Source organism: Stenella coeruleoalba (genome assembly GCF_951394435.1).
Source record: "Stenella coeruleoalba genome assembly, chromosome: 16".
NCBI classification, from domain to species: domain Eukaryota; kingdom Metazoa; phylum Chordata; class Mammalia; order Artiodactyla; family Delphinidae; genus Stenella; species Stenella coeruleoalba.
The window spans coordinates 19,720,362-19,736,959 of NC_137162.1; the positions used below are offsets into that span (position 1 = coordinate 19,720,362).

The following is a 16,598-nucleotide window of genomic DNA, read 5'->3' on the forward strand; positions in this document are numbered from 1 at the left end:
AGGGCTGCCGGCTGACATCCCAACCACACGGAAAAGCACCACGACCCAGGTGCCTGAGCTGGGGATAAAGGGAAAGAAAGGACGTGAGGGTGGAGGAAACAGCAGGGGGAGGCAGTGTTAATCTGAGATCGCTGAATCTGGAAGTTTGTTGTTTTTTAACTTTGGTTTTCTGGTGAGATCAGGCCACTGGCAGAGGCTCAAACAGCTGCACTTGACTTCCATCCTGGCCTATCTCTTCCCTCTTAGAAAAGGGCTTCTTACATTTTATTAAATGGCCCTTATAACAGCAGCCTATTTCGGTGATTATAAGGGATGTGTTAATCTCTCGAATGTCCTCTTCCTTCTTTTTTGCATTAACTTGGATCCGAGAAGAAATCTGCATTGCAGGACTCAATTAATATGCACGTGTAAGACTCTTGCTTACCCCGGAGCACCCCACGTGGGGGTGCAACTGATAAAGTATGCAGGAGGATCTTGCTAGGGCCATGCCAAGTGAATGTTCCCCCAAATAACATTTCATGGTTTGTTTCATAGAAGTTTGTATCATTAAGCTTATTCCTCAATCCAGCCTCCATTTTTCAGATGAAAATACTGAGGCTCAGAGAGGTATGGTAACTTACCAAGGTCACACAGTTATCTATCAAACTGATGGAGCAAGGGTTAGGACTCAGTCTTACAGACTCTCATCCTGTGCTCTCTACCCACCTCCATAATTCTTTTTCTAGTTGATTTGTGGTTTTAAAAATAAATAGGTAAATATGGGGTTTCCCTGGTGGTGCAGTGGTTAAGAATCCACCTGCCAATGCAGGGAACATGGGTTCGATCCCTGGCCTGGGAAGATCCCACATGCCATAGAGCAACTAAGCCCTTGTGCCACAACTACTGAGCCCACGTGCCACAACTACTGAAGCCTGCGCGCCTACAGCCCATTCTCTGCAACAAAAGAAGCCACGACAATGAGAATCCCGCACACTGCAACAAAGAGTATCCCGGCTAGCCGCAACTAGGGAAAGCCTGCACACAGCAACGAAGACCCAACACAGCCAAAAAACAAAAAACAAAAACAAACAAACAAATAAATAAATTTTAAAAAAATAAAATAAAATAAATAAAAAATAAATAGATAAGTAAAGTGGAATACATTTTCTGGTCTTTTAAATTTATGGAGACCTTCTCCTTTAAATATCTAGATCAAGTTACATTCCAAAGGGATCCAAAGCCTGTTCTGTTTCATCTTCTGTTCAAGGTTCATTCTTCCCTAAGGAAAGGGAAGAATCAACTCCTCTGCCGGTGATGACCCCAAGCCACGGGCCCAACCTCGCTACATCACTTTAGTTAAAAGACCAGCACAGGTAAATGATCTTTGTTGTATGGAAGTAGCTTCCTTCATTAGGAATGCCTCCCGAATACTTTTTTTCAAATGACATTTCATCATGTGTTGCTGTAGTCATGTATTATTCTCCTTTAATTTGTGGTTATAATCATTTATACTGATAGACTTTGTGACTTTCAGCCATCTCTGGCATATATCCTGGTCAGCCATTGTATGTTTTTCTATAAAATTGCTCATTCCACGGGTTAATATTTTGTTTAGAATGTTTGCCATCTATATTCAAAAGCAAGAATGTACTGTAGTTTTTTGTTGCATTTATCAGGTTTTGGATGCAATGACCTATTCTTTCAAAGTTAAATGCAACTTGATTTTAAAGCCTTAAAAAAATATATTACCAGAGGCCTTCCCCTGCTGCTAAGAGGATGCCCCACATTCTTGACACAGCCCTGGGTAACCCTCCCTCCCCTGCCAGAGCCTGCCTACAGTTACCCTGCCTCACCACCCCTTGGCATCATCACTCCCTTCCAGGTGGCAGAAACTTGTGGAGGTCACTCTTAGGGCCAGCCAAGCCCTGGACACTAAATCACACACCCAGTCCTGCTGCCTCGTGGCTGAGTTCTCAGCTTCAGGTGTACTATTTAGAATAAAACACCAGGACTTTGCCTGGCCAAAGATGTCTGTGATCTCACCATCACTTCTATTTCCAGCATTCTGATTCTAATCCTAGAACAACATGCCTCCACTTGCCTACTAGCTGCTACATAATGAGAGCCAACTATGTGCATGGTGCCACTTGTATAGTCAGTTCATTTAATCCTCTACACACCTCTGAGATTCCTGTTTCCCAGATGAGGCCCCAAAAGGTTAAGTGATTTGCCCAAGGCCACATAGGTAGCAAATGGATTCAAACCTAGATTTCCCAACTCTTGGACCCCACGGCGTACGTCAGGGTATGTTCCGTCAGACAAGGTCAGACAAAATTGGTTAGGGCAATGGTCTCACCCAGGCATAATACCATCCGCCTAGAAGACTTCAGAAATGTGTAGGAGTGTCTTTCTTGAGTGTCACCACGACTGGGGAGTTCTACTGGCATTTAGTGAGGATGAACCAAGGATGTTAAATCCTGCAGTATTCCAGGCGAACCTGCTCAAGAAGAACTGTCTCATCAATAGCTCCCTTGTTGATAAACACTAGGTCAGAAGGTTAAAGGCAGAGAACTCATCATTCGTTCAACGAAGATTCCTTAATCCTCCATTACATGCTGGGCACTAACCTAGATGCTAAAGAGAACAATGAACAAAACTGCTTGTGGTCTTTGTCCTCAAGGTGCTTGTATTCTAGCCTGATAGACAGATGATAAGCAAGTAAAATCATTGTAAACCTTGATAAGTAGGTTAAGGGATAAATAATAAATGAGATGGGGGGGTAGCTTTAGGTGGGTAGAGGGATTAGGGCAATCACAAGGGCTGTCTAGGCCAGCTTCTCAAACTTTAATGAGCGCACAGATCACCTGGGAATCGTGCTAAAATGGAGACTTGGATTCAGCAGCTCTGGGGTGGGACCTGGGAGTCCCATTTCTGACAAGGTCCCAGGAGACACCAGGGCTACCCATTCAGACCACACTCAGGTTAAACAGTAAGGGTGACAGCCATGCAGGGAATATGGATTTTATTCTAAGTGAGATAGGAAGGAAACTATTGAAGGGCTTTAACCAAATAAATGACATGAACCCAGTTATATTTAAGATCACTCTTGTTTCCTAGATCTCGATGGAGGAGAGGAAGAGGTTGGACCTACGCCGTTTGACCAGAACCAGCTGGCCCACACTGGCAAGGTGGCAGCCAGGGCCTAAAGCTCATCTGTGCGGCTCACACTTGCCAAGCACGGGCCAGACCAGTTGCCCTACAAGCTCAAGTGCCTTCTGGAAACCTAGTAGAGCCTGACAGGGTGTGGATTCACACCCTTGACATTGTAGCATCCAGAGTCTCAGGAGGCCTACTGGTTGGGTGAGTTCCCCAGGGGGTGCTGGGCAAGGTGGCACTGCAAGGGCAAGTGGCAACACCCTAGACCATTGCCTTCCAGAAGAGAGGGCCCTATCTGGCTTCAGTGTCCATGCCTAAATAGTCCCAGAAGGTTTTGGCTGCCCTCTCTCTGCCCCAGGATGAATGGGAAGTAAAGGAAGTCGTTCCAGGGAGGCATTCCCAAGGGGACTGTCAGCCTGAACCTCAAACATTCCAGATTCCATTTCTTGCCTCTTGCTCTCTGACACTTCTCTCAGAGTCCTGAAGTCTCCTAGGAAGAAAGAAAAACCTGGTTTTGAGTCTCAGCGCCACTCTTTGTTAGCAGGTGGCCTTGGGAAAGTTAGTTAGCCTTGCTAAGGCTAAGGCTTTCCTCATCTATAAAATGAGGATAATGACAGCACCCTCCCGTTGGATGATTGTTAGGATTTAATATAAAGCACTTAGCATTGTGCTGGCACATAGTAACTGCTCAGTAAAAGGGCACCATTATCACTATTCCTTTGGAAAACAGAGACAACATTGTATCTGTCAGCAGCCTCCTTGGGGACAGGCTATCAGACTCACAGGAGACAGGCAAGTATTATTTACTGTTCTCCATTTGTCTGTCACTTGCACTGGAATATAGAACTGGAACTGGAGACCATACATACTGCACTTTGGAAGCAACAAGCACGGTGCTTGGCTCCTCACAGGTGTTAGAAATTTTACAGCTGGTGGAAAAAAGGAAAGAAAGTTGCATGCAAGGTACTCAGAGTCTTGGGAGTCAAGAAATATGGTAGAGATGGTCAGGTGTGGTGGAGGTAAGAGGGAGATAACACAGGGACATCATTAGGAAGTTCTGGGCCCCTGTAGAAATAAAAACAGAGGCCACATGCACTTACACTTGCCACCCATGGCCAAAAACAGAGCAGCCCTGGGCACGCCCTCCATTTTAATACAACAGTATTAAAATAGTCCCGGATCATCTTTATTCAAGTATCCTTGCTAATGGCAATAAAGACACGGAGTAAAATATCTCAAATAGCAGGTAATCCAAATCCCCTTTTATTAGCTTTAAACTTCCCAATCTTTCTCTCCCTCAGGACACTGTGCTTATCTTTCTAATTTTGCTGTGTTTAAATTTCCTTGGCAGACACTGGAGTTGGATATTAGAGGTATGAGGCCAAGGGCATGTTGTATGGGAGAGCAGGCTTGGTAGGAGCACTGCTAGGGACAATCCTCCAAGTGCAGAGTGCCCCCGTCTGTAAAGAACTAGGAGTGGAATGTGTTCATTTACAAGGTTGCTTACACAGTACTTGATTTCCTAAGCTCAGGCAGCTTTAAAAAAAACAAAAAAAGAGTCAGATCTGTAAATATTACAAGGATAAACACAAAGGGTTTTAAACACCAGGCTGGGGGGTGGCAGGGTGCATGCAGGGAGGGGAGGGACTATTCCTTTTTTTGGAAGCCCGGCATAAATTTTTGTTCTATCTGTAATGATGGCTAGAACCAAAGACACAAAGCCCAAGTCAGATGCAGTCCCACATGGCTGGGGTTTACTTTAAGACAACTGAATTTCTAAATCTGGCACTGTAATAGAGTATAACTCCATGATGGCAGGAAACTGTACTTCCAGGTCCTAGCACAGAGCCTGACATAAAGCAGTGTGGAACCCTGAAATACCAGTTTGATGGATGGATGAATGAACAAACTCACAGAACACATTTAAGGAGAATTCCTGGCATGCAATATAATTCCACATTTTATAAAATTATTTGCCACAGGGGCCTTTTAAAGAAAGGTTCTCTAACCTAAATTTTTAAAAAAAGAGATCCTATTTACATATATTTCCTGGAGATGTATTGCTCAAAACAAGGGTCACCTGAACTTTCAAAATATTTCACAAGCAAGGGGCCCTGTACAGCATTCTGCCAAGATGAGGAAGCAAAGAAGGAACCTCCAGCCGGGGAGGATGGTGGCAAATGCCCATTCGTTTTGGCCGGAGAGGAGAGATCAAGTCAGCTGCTGACAGCTTTGACACCTCCAGCCAGGCCACTCAGGGACAACAGTATCGAGAAAATTACTTCCCTTTAGTTTAGCAGAAGAGCCAGAGAGCAGGTGTCTCTCCCTGCGGAATTGAAGCTTCTCTCCAGTGTGAGCCAGAGCTCCACCCTCCACCCCCAGAAGGAGGCCCCTCCAGGAAGACTTGAATTCCTCCTCCTCAGTTAAGGCTGGGTAGCCATCCTGTCACTGTCATCGCCTTCAGGCTCCACCCACTCCCCCCCCCCCACTAAATGTAAAAGAAAATATTTCTTCTAAATGGTGAATTCAAATTAGCTCAATTTTGAGAAACTATTGAGAATGTCGCAATGACCTTTGCAATAACCGGACACACCCTGGGATCAGTAAACCAGGGTTGAGAATTGCTGACTTTATCAGCACCTGACTTGTAAAACAAAAGCCCGGTTTGGGGCTCTGCCTGGGACCCATTCTCACGTCAGGCGGGAGGCAACACAGCCCAGAAGGACCTGGTTCTGCCTCTCCTGCGTCATCTTGGGTAAGCCACTGTCCCTCTCTGGGCCTCGGCCTCCCCGTCTGTATAGTGAGGATGATGGCTGCTCTGTGACCTCTGGGGCTCCTACTGGCCCTGATGCTCCGTCTTACCACCTGCCTCCTTTAAAACAAAACCCAAAAGGGAGTGGAAGGCAGAATGGGAAAGGGAAGAGAACTGGTTCAGAAGGCCAGGTTACCATAAACCTTCCCCCATTTCTTCCTGCTGAAAATGCCTTTATTCATTCTGCAGGAAGATTCCCATTTTTTGCTGGGTTATTGCTTTTTATACTTCGGTTTCTTTCTCTCTCTTTTTTAAACTCAAAAGCCACAAAACCACAAGTCACCTCCCCCAAACGGGTCATTTGGAAGCCAGCGCTATCAGGGGTTAGGTGTGTCAGGCCTGGCATACTGGTGGTATCTAAGTGAAGACCAGGCCAGGGCAACCATGGGCTTCTCCTCCAGAAACCCAGTTTAAATCAATATTTATCCAACTGTATTTATAGAAAGTGGTGGTGGTAGGGAAGAGGGGGTGGGGTAGGGAGGCAGGGGGATCTAAAACAGAACAAGCCACAATGACTGATGCAAATCTTTGTGGCCAATTCATTTCTGCAGGGCCAGGCTTTTTTTTAAAAGGCAAAAGACCCAGCTTTTGGTGAACCTGCTGTTGGCCCTAGTACCATAGCAACAGCCCCAAGTCCTCTAATATGTCCAGAGGACAGACTTGGGAAAGGCAGTAGGAGGGGGGTAGTGTTTCCTAGGAGCCTAAACTTGAGTTAGGGCCAGCAGAGTTGAACAACTCCGAAAAACAAAAACAAAATCTCTCTGGTTGGCTCTCCTGTCTCCAGCTTCACTTCTAAACCTTTTCTAAGCAGAGTGTGTGCAGAAAGACCCTGGACAATCAACAGGGTGTTACAAACACCCACTCTGCTTCAGATTATTGGGTGACCTTGAGCAAGTCATTTCACCTCTCTGGACTTCATTCCTGGGCTGGAAAATGCATACACCTATATATGGTTAAAACTGTAGGCTCAGTCGAATCAGAGGCCTAGGTTCAAAACTCAGCTCTGCCATTATTAACCCTGTGACCTTTGGGCAAGTTACTCAGCTCCCTGTTCCTCGGTTACCCCCTCTGTAAAATGGGGGTAATAGAAGTGCATATGCCATGGGGCTGTTGTGAAGATTGGAGGAGATAACGCATGTTTAGCCCCATTCTTTACCAAGTATAGTCAGTACTCCATAAATAGTTGCCAGTGTTGACATTATACAACGCAATTAGTTGCTGCTGCCGCCGCATGCCGGCACCCTCTTCCTTTCTTTCAGTTCTACCCCCAGACTTCTGCCAGCCATCCTCAGATGAAAACCCCCATTTCTAGGTGCATCAGTGGGACAGTGTTTTGGTCAGAGAGGGCAGGTAGGTGAGCAGCTGTTGTTTTGCCTTGGATCTGATAGAGCTTCCCCCCGCCCCCACCTCCCAATCCAGGAATGGCTCAATTCAGCTTCTCTAACTTCCCAAGGTCCGGATGCTTTTCCTGGGTTCCCTCCACAGGTTACCCAGTCCCTGGGAGCTCTGGGACTCTGAAAGCCACAACAGTATCCTCAAAAGTCTATTTCTGGCATTTACCTATGGGCAGAGATAATATTTAAAACTAGAAAAAAAGTTGAATCTGAGGAACATAATTTAGGATGCAGAGGAAACGGAAGCCTGATTTAATAATGCTCTTTACATAACTCCACCAAAAACAAGTACATTACTCCACTCCCATCATAAATCAACCCATGGAGTTTTCAGAAAAAAAAGCAATTGCACATAGTACATGCTCAATACATATTTGTGGAATGAATGAATGAATGAATCGTAAGATGCCTGCTGTACAGAAATGTGACCTAGGTGAACGTTAGTTGCCACCAAAGCCCTCAATTTTAGCATAAATTGCACTGGTTTCCTGCTCTCTAAACCAATAACTGATCCGTCTGTAGGGTCACAGCTGATGTAGTTTCAGCTCTCTAGGCCTGACCTACCATCTCCTTATAAGCCCTGGTCTTTACAGCCCAAGGGCATTCTGCATTGATAATGGGAGACATCCTCCCTCCTTGGAAGAGATCAGTATTTCCAGTTCTTCTCCAAGTCTTCAGAAAGTCTGTCATGTGTCCCCTGGCCTTCAGACCTGATCACTGTGCCATAGCCAGTAAATGACAAATCCAACCAATCAAAGGATGTATATTGTCTACCGTATGCCCAGTGTTATGCAACAGTGACATATACTGAAATACTGTAAGTGATCTTTTCCCTCAAGATGCTAATCTTCTCCCTGTGAGGATAAAGCTAATGCACAGCCAACAAGTAGAGAATTGCTGATTATCAAGGCTCAAAGAAGTGACTATTTATTGAGCACCTACTACATTCCAGGTACTTTAAATGGAGAACCTCAGTTAGTTGTTCAGCAATGGCAGGAGGCCGATGCTATTGTTATCCTTGTTTTACAAAAAAGAAATGAAACCTCAGAAAGGTTAGGTAACTTGTGCCCAAGGTCACACAGCCAGTAAGCAGTGAAGGGGGGATTTGGGCCCTGCTCTGGGTGACTGTAAAGCTTTCATTCTCTCAGCTACCCTGACTTAAGAAATATCCAGGGGAGGTTTCCTGGAGGAGGTGGGAACTGACCTAGGACTTGAAGAGTAGGTAAGACACAGATAACCCCAGGGGAGTAAGAGAATGAGGGCATTTTAGACAGAGGGAAGAGTCTCAGTCAAGCATAGACGCATGACTGTAAAGCCTGCTTGCTGGTGGACCTGCTGGATGGGAGCAGAGGAGATTAAGTCAGGAAGGCAGGGTAGGGCCAAATGACACCACACAGCAGCAGCTTCCTCTATCTGGAGGAAGAGGCTGCTCTTTGGCCTGTCCATGCCCTTAGGAAAGCACCTCACACTCAAACCCAGGTAATGCACTCCAGAGACCCACCCATGGCTTCTACTCCCATTTAATCATTCTTTTCTATCTTAAGCATTGCCCCAAAGCCACCTTCCCTACAGACTGGGAAGCCCTTTTCTGTCCTGTAGACCTTACCGGTTATAGTAACTTCCACTTGCCTGCTGAACAACTTCTATGCACAGAACACCCTTTTGTGAATTTCTTTCTTATTCCCTTTCATTTTTAACCTTTTCCAAAACAGGAAGTACATATTTTCTCTACTAATCAGTCAGTCCTAAATACTATCCCTCCACTGGACCCCAAACGGATATGGGTGATATGTCAGAGGTTATTTATGTATAATTTCTGAATTTGTGAAAACAGGGTCACAGTATCCATGATTAATATTTCTGGAGGCCTTTAGTTTGAGAGTCTCAGGGATTCACATCAGTTGGAACTTTGGGAGAATGTACCAGCATATCCTAAGCAATCCTTGCCTTGCACAGAGCAGTCAATACTGAGTGACTTAATTTGAACACCCCAAGAAAACTCATTATATATACTGAGAATAATTCAGTACTGTGTACACTCAGTGAGCTCTCCTAGTACGGAAACCTCAAAGAAGCCATGAAAAGCAGTTCTGGTGACAACGGAAAATAAGGCAAGCTCCTGCCAAGTAAATACTTTGCAAACGGTAAAAGCGGAACGTGTAAACTCGTGACCAGGGCCTTATCGGTGCATTTCGCGAATGTCTCACAGAACCCGAAATGGAGAATTGAGGCTCAACTCCCGGGTGAAGAGCGTCCCTTTAAGAAGGGACTGTACCAGCTGGCCACACTAGAGCTCCCCGTGATTTTCTGGCTTGCCTCCTGGCTCCACCCCCCAGTCTCTGGCCTCAGCAACGCGTGACGTTAGAGGAAGCTGAAGCTGCCGATTGGCTGAGCGACGCTGCTAGGTCAAGTCCAGTCAGAGGAAAGAAGTTTGTCTCCATGTGGAAACCATGTGTCTCTAGCTGGGAGGGGGAAGAGGAGAAGGCGGAGAAACTGAGATCAAGTGATTACAGGAGAACTGGCTGAAATGAAAGCGGGGAGATTGTGCACCTGAGCCGGCCAGTAATGCCCTTTGCAGTAGTGACCTAAGAAAACAAACAAACAAAAAAACCTTGCCCAACTAACAAAACTTGAGCCCCCCCGGCCCAATCATAAAAATAATTAAAAAGCTAGGGTCCTTGCTTCCTTCCAAAAACCAGAGACCTGAGAAACGCTGTAATCCTATCGGAACGCCTAGATTCCCCTCCCTCCCCCAACGACTGAATGATGTAAGCGTTTCGGAAAGCGGGGCTCTGAAGCAAAACAAGTCCTGCGCGCGCGGAGGGACCCTCAGTGCCCGAACCCGACGCACGCACGACCCGCCCCCCGACTCGCATTATTGCTGTGCACACGCGGAGCGACGTGACGCGCGGGCATTGTGTGCAGCGAGCAGAAAACAACGGCGAGCGCCGCCAGCGCGAAGAAGCACCCCTAATAAAATGAGGCAGATGTAGGGCCCGCTGTTTTCCGTACTAGGAGACCGAGATGGGCGGGAGGCGGAGCGAGAGTGGGGAAAATAAAGTGGCCTCCGTGGGCCGCTCCAATTTTAAGGGGAGATAATAGAGGGCCCTGCGGATGGTCGCCCCATAGTTTGCTGGAGGTCACCCTCGCCTGCGTGAGCTGTTGGGGAGGGGGCAAGGGCCTCGAGCGGAGTTCCCGCTCTCGGGGAAATCTGGGGGCCGCTGGCATCACGTCATGCTGAGCCAAACAGCGGCTGCGAAAAGAGGCAAGAGAGCTAAAAATACTCCCGCGGGGAGCCGGCCGAAGGAGGGGGGCAGCGGGGCCGAGGGGCTGATTACGCACACGAAGTTGACTTCGATTGGGGCGCCCAGGTTCCCGAGCCCCTCTCGGGGTCTTGCAGCGCGGACACCTCGGGAAAGGGACCAGGAGGAAGCCCCTTGGCTTCCACGGTCTCGGGAGCCTGGCTCCGCTGCCGCTGGCCCGCCCGGTGCGGGGCAGCCCGGCCCAGCGCGCCCGGCCCTCTGCTTACGTGACTGGTGGCCACGCCAGAGCCCCGGCACCGGTAAACAAGGAGGTGGCGGCGGCCGAGGCGGCCGGGGGAGCGAGGGTGGGGGCGGCGAGGTGGGGAGCAGAGGTCTCCGATTGTCTGCGCGTGCGAGGGGCGGGGGGCGAGGGATGCGGTGGAAGCTCCAGCAGCCTGTTTAGTACACCCTTCTGTAGAGGGGGGCGGAGGGGGCGAACCAGGTTTGCCACACACTGCCAAGGTGCCCTCTTTGGGTGCACCCCCGGCCAGAGCCGGCGCCACGGGACAGACTCAGGGGAACAGGGCACCCGGGCGGGGGATAGCGTAAGAAATCACGCCCCTCCCCCTTCCAACAAAAGCGAACACACCAAACAAAACCACGTCTTCTCCCACCTCCCCACCAGCTCTGGCTTTTCAGAAACTACCCTATTGACGAATGCACACTGCCCCCCCCCAAAACCCCATGAATAATCGCAAACATTCAGCTACACGGCCGACGATGCGCCTTTCTCGCAACCCAGGCACTCCGAGAAAACAGGAGAGAAGAAAAGAACGCACCACCGACCACGCTACACAAATCCTTGTTTTTGCCTTAAGCTACTGCACGATTTCGCTGCCATCACACGGTTACTTTAACCCCGAAGGCCTGGGGTGTCGGTCAGCTAAGGTGTTTTTGTGTTTGAGGGTTGTTGTTGTGTTTGGGGGAGGGGGGAGTAGGTTGCAAGATCTGACACGTTGCAATCGGACCCTTTCTTTCTTTCTTTTCTTTCTTTCTTTCTTCCTTCCTTCCTTCCTTTCTTTCTCTCTCTCTCTCCTCCTCTCTCTCTCATCTCATTGATCTTCCTACTTGTTCGGACAGATTAAACAGCCTGCTTTTCTCTACTCTGTCGGTCTATATTCCTCGGCCCCTTCGCCCTTCTCGCAGCTATTATTTGTGAGGACCGTGCTGGAAACGCCGCACACGCGTGCCCCCGTTAACGGCGCTGAGCGACTGCCTGGGGAGGATGGGGGAACCCAGTTGGCAGAGGCAAAAATGAAACAAACAAATACAAAAAGGAGGCCAGGCCGGGGTGGGGCTCCCAGCACCACCACCCCCAAGCATCGCTCTCCACCTGAATCTGGGGTGGGGGGGGAACAGCAGAAATCCACGAGGAAGGCATTTGCCTTCCTCGCCCAGCGCGCTCACTCGGGAGCCGTATCCCGGAAAATAAAAAAAACCGAACATAACAGCCTACACCTTCTTCCATAACTATTGTTTCCTGCGAGATCCCAAAGTTTCCTTCTGGCTGCGTCCCCCTCGCCAAGTTTCCTGGGCGCAGGGCGGCGGGTCCGGGGCGAGCTGCTGGCGGTGCTTGGCTTTGCCGGCCTGTTTCTTTCGGGGGGGGGGGGGAGGCGGTGAGGAAACCACAGGGCACCAGAGGCGCAGGAGGACTGTATCCGTGGACGCGATGGCCTGAGCCCAGCCTTGCTGCGAGAGGAGAGGAAAAAGCAAAGTAGACAGGAGGGAGAAGAAGACCCGAGCCAGCCCGAGCCCACGCCGTGGAGGGCTGTTTGGTTGTTGGTGTTATCGTTGTCGTGTGTGTCTGTGTGTTTTCTTTCTGGAACCGCTAAGCTCTGCCTACAGTTTCCAACTTTCGGCTTCTAATCCCCACCCCACCCAGGAACGAGCGACAGAAAAACAACACTTGTCTGCCCGAGAAGGCTCCGGAAAAAAAAAAAAAAAAGGAAGAAAGGCGACCTCGAAGAGATGAGCTCTCGGCTCAGTTGTCAGCAAACAACAACACTCCCCCGCTCCTCGGCCCAGCGGTCCTGCCAGCCTCTGGGAGACGGACAGACGGACGCACCGACAGGCCCCCCCTTCCCCCCGCTCGTCTTTGTTACATCTTTAGCAGCTTTGTGCGTGCGTGTCCTTTCTCCGGTGTCATCGGCTTTACTGCCGAGGGCTGGATGTGTGTGTGTTGGGGGAGGGGGGTCAAGCAGGCGACAGGGGTCGCCCAAATGGGCGAGGAAGAAAGAGCCGGGCGCCGAGGAGGAGCCAGCGCCCCCAAACTTACTTTTGTTTTCTTTCTCGATCTGCTCCAGGTAGCTGGCGGCCTCGAGCAGAATCTGCACGTTCTGCAGAAAAGTGTTGATGTGCTTCTCCATCGAGTTCTCGCTGGTGTTGAAAATGTCCGAGAAGGGGCACCTGAGCTTGGCCCCCGCGAGCTCCTCTGGCTGGGCCGGGGGCTCGGGCGCGGTCACGGCCGGGGGCGCGGCGGGGGCCAGCCCCGCACCCTCGCAGCGCGCCTCCTTGCGCGGCCGCCCGCGTTTGCCCATGGAGGAACCGGGGTCCGCCGAGCTCGTCCTGTTTTGGGGCGGCGCGGCCCGGCCAAGCTCCGGGCCCCAGGGGAGAACCGGCTGGCTGGAGCGAAGAAGGCGCCGAGGCGAGGAGGCGACCTGACTTCCCGAGCCTCGCTCCGTGCAGTTGTGTGTCTGAGTGTGAGTGTGTGTCCGTCTCGCAGTGGGTCTGTGTGTATGGGAGATTGAATGAACCTACAGGACAGACGGAGGCGCTCTGGCGCCTGGGTCCTAGTGCGAGCCGGTCGCCATCAGACCGGTCAAAATAAAAGGTGGAGACGAGCGAGGCAGGGACCGCCCCCTGCCCGTCCCCGCACACTCCCCGACTCTATCCAAATCTTACCACATTGTAGAGCGTAGGATTTAAACACGAATGGAAAAAAATACTCGAAGGCTGTGAGCGCACCGGCATAAAAACAAACTACTTAGCTATCTTTTTCTTCACAGAAAAGTAATACCAATGCCTGGCACATAGTAGGTTTCCAACAAATGGGGGCTGCTATGACTTAAAAAATAAAAGCCCAATCCACATGTGACCTCAAGTTCTCTTCCCCCAATGCACGCACACTCACTCACTCACTCACTCACAGACGCACGGGCATCTACCTTCACGCGGCCAAATGAAATCCCCAGGCCACCAAATCCCAGTTACAGATTTACTCACTTTTTCTTTCTCCCTTCGAATGCAAAGTTATTTTCCAGGAAGAAGGAGGAGGTGTAAGCATCTCTCCCCACACTCCTCTTCCCAGCCATAGTCCAGCTGTGCAAAGCTCACGGTAGGGTGCCTCCACACCTGGCTCTCTTTTATTTGACAGAAAGGCAGAAGTGGCAGCCCAGGAACCTCCCACCCCTACCCCAGCTGAATTCCACCTTTTGGTTCTGAAGACCCCTGCCCCAGTTGACATTGTTTCACTGCTACTGCAGACCCAGTGAGAGTCTGCAGGAACCATGGGTGCTCTCCAGGCCCAGGAAGGATGGTGGGAGTCAGGGCCCTTTGGGAGTGCCATAGAGAAGGATTCAAGTCCCAGCTCTGCTGCATACAGACTGCGTGTGTGCCTGGGTGAGTCCTATAACTGCCCTTGGCCTAAGTTTCCCCATCCACGAAACCTCTGATAAGATTCGTGTGCTGATTAAATTATATCTGCACTTAGTACACTGCCTGGCCCATAGTAAGAGCTTTTGCTTCCAGTATAGACCCAGACAAGAGTCCCCTACCTGCAGCTAAGGGGGGAAATAAGTTGCAAGAAACAAGACTCTTCTACACTTTGTTGGAAAACATATCTGCAATAAGCCCACCTAAGTATTGTCAACTTGCGAGGTCACCTGGAGTTTTCCTCCAGGGAAACCGTTTACTTAGAAGACACAGTGAATGCTGCCCCCTGGAGTTGTGCAACCCAGCCACCCTGCTTAGAGTCAGCTTCACACACATTTGTCAGGAAGACTTTTCCTGGAAATGGAAACTTTTTGAAAAAATGAAAGTACATTTCTTTGTAAAAACACTCACTATGTAAAACAGAATACACACACCCTCACCAAAGTCCTGTGTATTTGTAGTCTATAATAACCTGCTGCTGATATGACAGGAACAATCAGTATTTGGCATTTTAAAGCCAATATATTCACAGTTTGTATCATAATATAATCATACTACACATGCTCTGCTCATTTTCCATCTTGATTGATCTCTGCATCCTTTGGCCAGCGTAGAGGAGAAGCTCCTAAAAGCTGTGAGATAAATTACTTGCATCATCAGAACAATTACTTACTATTTGTTCTATCGGAACCACAATCCGAGTCACTCATGCTTAAAAGTCTATAAACGTCTAAGGACTTTAGGAAGTACAGTTTCAAACAAGTTTTAACCAACGCCATTTTGCAAAAACTGATCTCCCTTGCCCTAGATGAAAGATGATAGTGAGACGATGAACCACCTAAGCCTGGAGAAAACCTTGGTCTCTCTTTAGTTCCCCAGTGGAGGCATGGGCCAAATGTGCACCTATGCAGTACTGTGACCTGCATGTATGTATATACACACGCACCAAGACAGGCACACCCCACACGTGAGTGCCAGGGTGGGGGTAGGGTGTTTTGTCATTATTAATTTATCCCTGTTTCATCTGTCATAGATCTGCAAGCTTCAGAAAGACCAGTGGGAATCTTCAAGCTGGGCCACGAATCTGACCAAAGCCAAAACAAACAATGGCTTGAAGAAAATCTCCAAAAATTGCTGATTTGCACTATTCCCACAGTCAGCCACAGCCCCCGCCATCATTCCAATGGAAAACATCACTGCTGGTGCCAAATCAAGTCTTCCCCCCCATCATAGGGGCATTGTTTTCTGTTGTTATGTGAGTTCTTAGCATCAGACAATGGCACCACAAGAGACACGTTGGAAGCAGGAGAAATGCCTTTTTGTTTCACAAAATCTATGCTGTTGTGCCCCAGAGTGTCACACACAGTATAGTTGCATATATTCATTTGGGTAACGTGTCTGTGGAGCGATGAATGTGCTAAAGCTCGAATGTCCTTCCTTATTTTTTTCAGAGTCCATCAAGTGTTAAATCATGTTAGCATCCCTCCTCCCTCACCAACCCCCAATTAACAGATTTCTCTAATAAAGTTGGCCCCAACAGAAAGGGTGGTGTTTCAGAAGTTATATTCTGGGACAGGCATCCAAGATGCTGGGTTACAAGCTCAGCTCCATTCTTGATTACCTTTGCTTCCCAGGAGGAGCCATTCAAACCCTCTGCACCTCTTTCTCTGGGGCTTTGACTCCATAAATAAACAGGTCTCTTTGGAACCTTGCTGAGAATTTCTGCAGAGAACAGGTAGGGGATGAGAAGGCGACCAGCCTGATAAGAACATGTGAACTCTTTGAAAGGAAAGCAGTGAATTTTTGCAGTGCCTGGCCAGGCCAGCCATGATGCTCCCAAGGGCCCTAGGTGTCTTGGGTGCCCACTCAGTCTGGTCTCGTTTTCTCAACCTTCTGTTTGGCCTGTTTGGTAATATTTTTCCATCAATCTTGTTTCCATATTAAAGCAAAATCACTCTTTCTTTCCTTTGCCCCTCTTTTCCCCCAGACTACACTACACTCTTACATCAAAGGAGTTGTTTTGCCTGTAATTACGTCTTCAGGTACACAAGCTGGTTAATTACTGAGGCTATGATATGAGTTGCCCCCAGACCTCCCCATCCTGCATTTGTATGGGATGCCCTTCCCCTTCCTGGACCACTTTGGCTCTCCTGGGCTCCTTAGCCTTGCCCTTCCTCCTTACCTGTGCTCCCCTCACTAGCCCTTTCTGCCTAAGTCTACCCTCCAACATCTCGCTTTTCCTCGGACCTTGTCAGCACAAATCCGTCAGGTTCTCCTCTGCTCTTTGACCTGTGGTCTTTGGAC

At 48.9% G+C, this 16,598-nt stretch overlaps 1 protein-coding gene across 1 annotated transcript in view; it reads right to left on the reverse strand.

Moving 5' to 3' along the window:
* The window catches only part of MXI1 (MAX interactor 1, dimerization protein), a 100,283-nt gene extending 86,735 nt beyond the window's left edge, over positions 1-13,548 (reverse strand). Inside the window, exon 1 of the mRNA XM_079899389.1 lies at positions 12,919-13,548. Within this exon, the coding sequence (XP_079755515.1) occupies positions 12,919-13,180 (262 nt within the window). The 5' untranslated portion in view covers positions 13,181-13,548. The remainder of the gene's footprint in view (positions 1-12,918) is intronic.
* Positions 13,549-16,598: the final 3,050 nt, after the last annotated feature.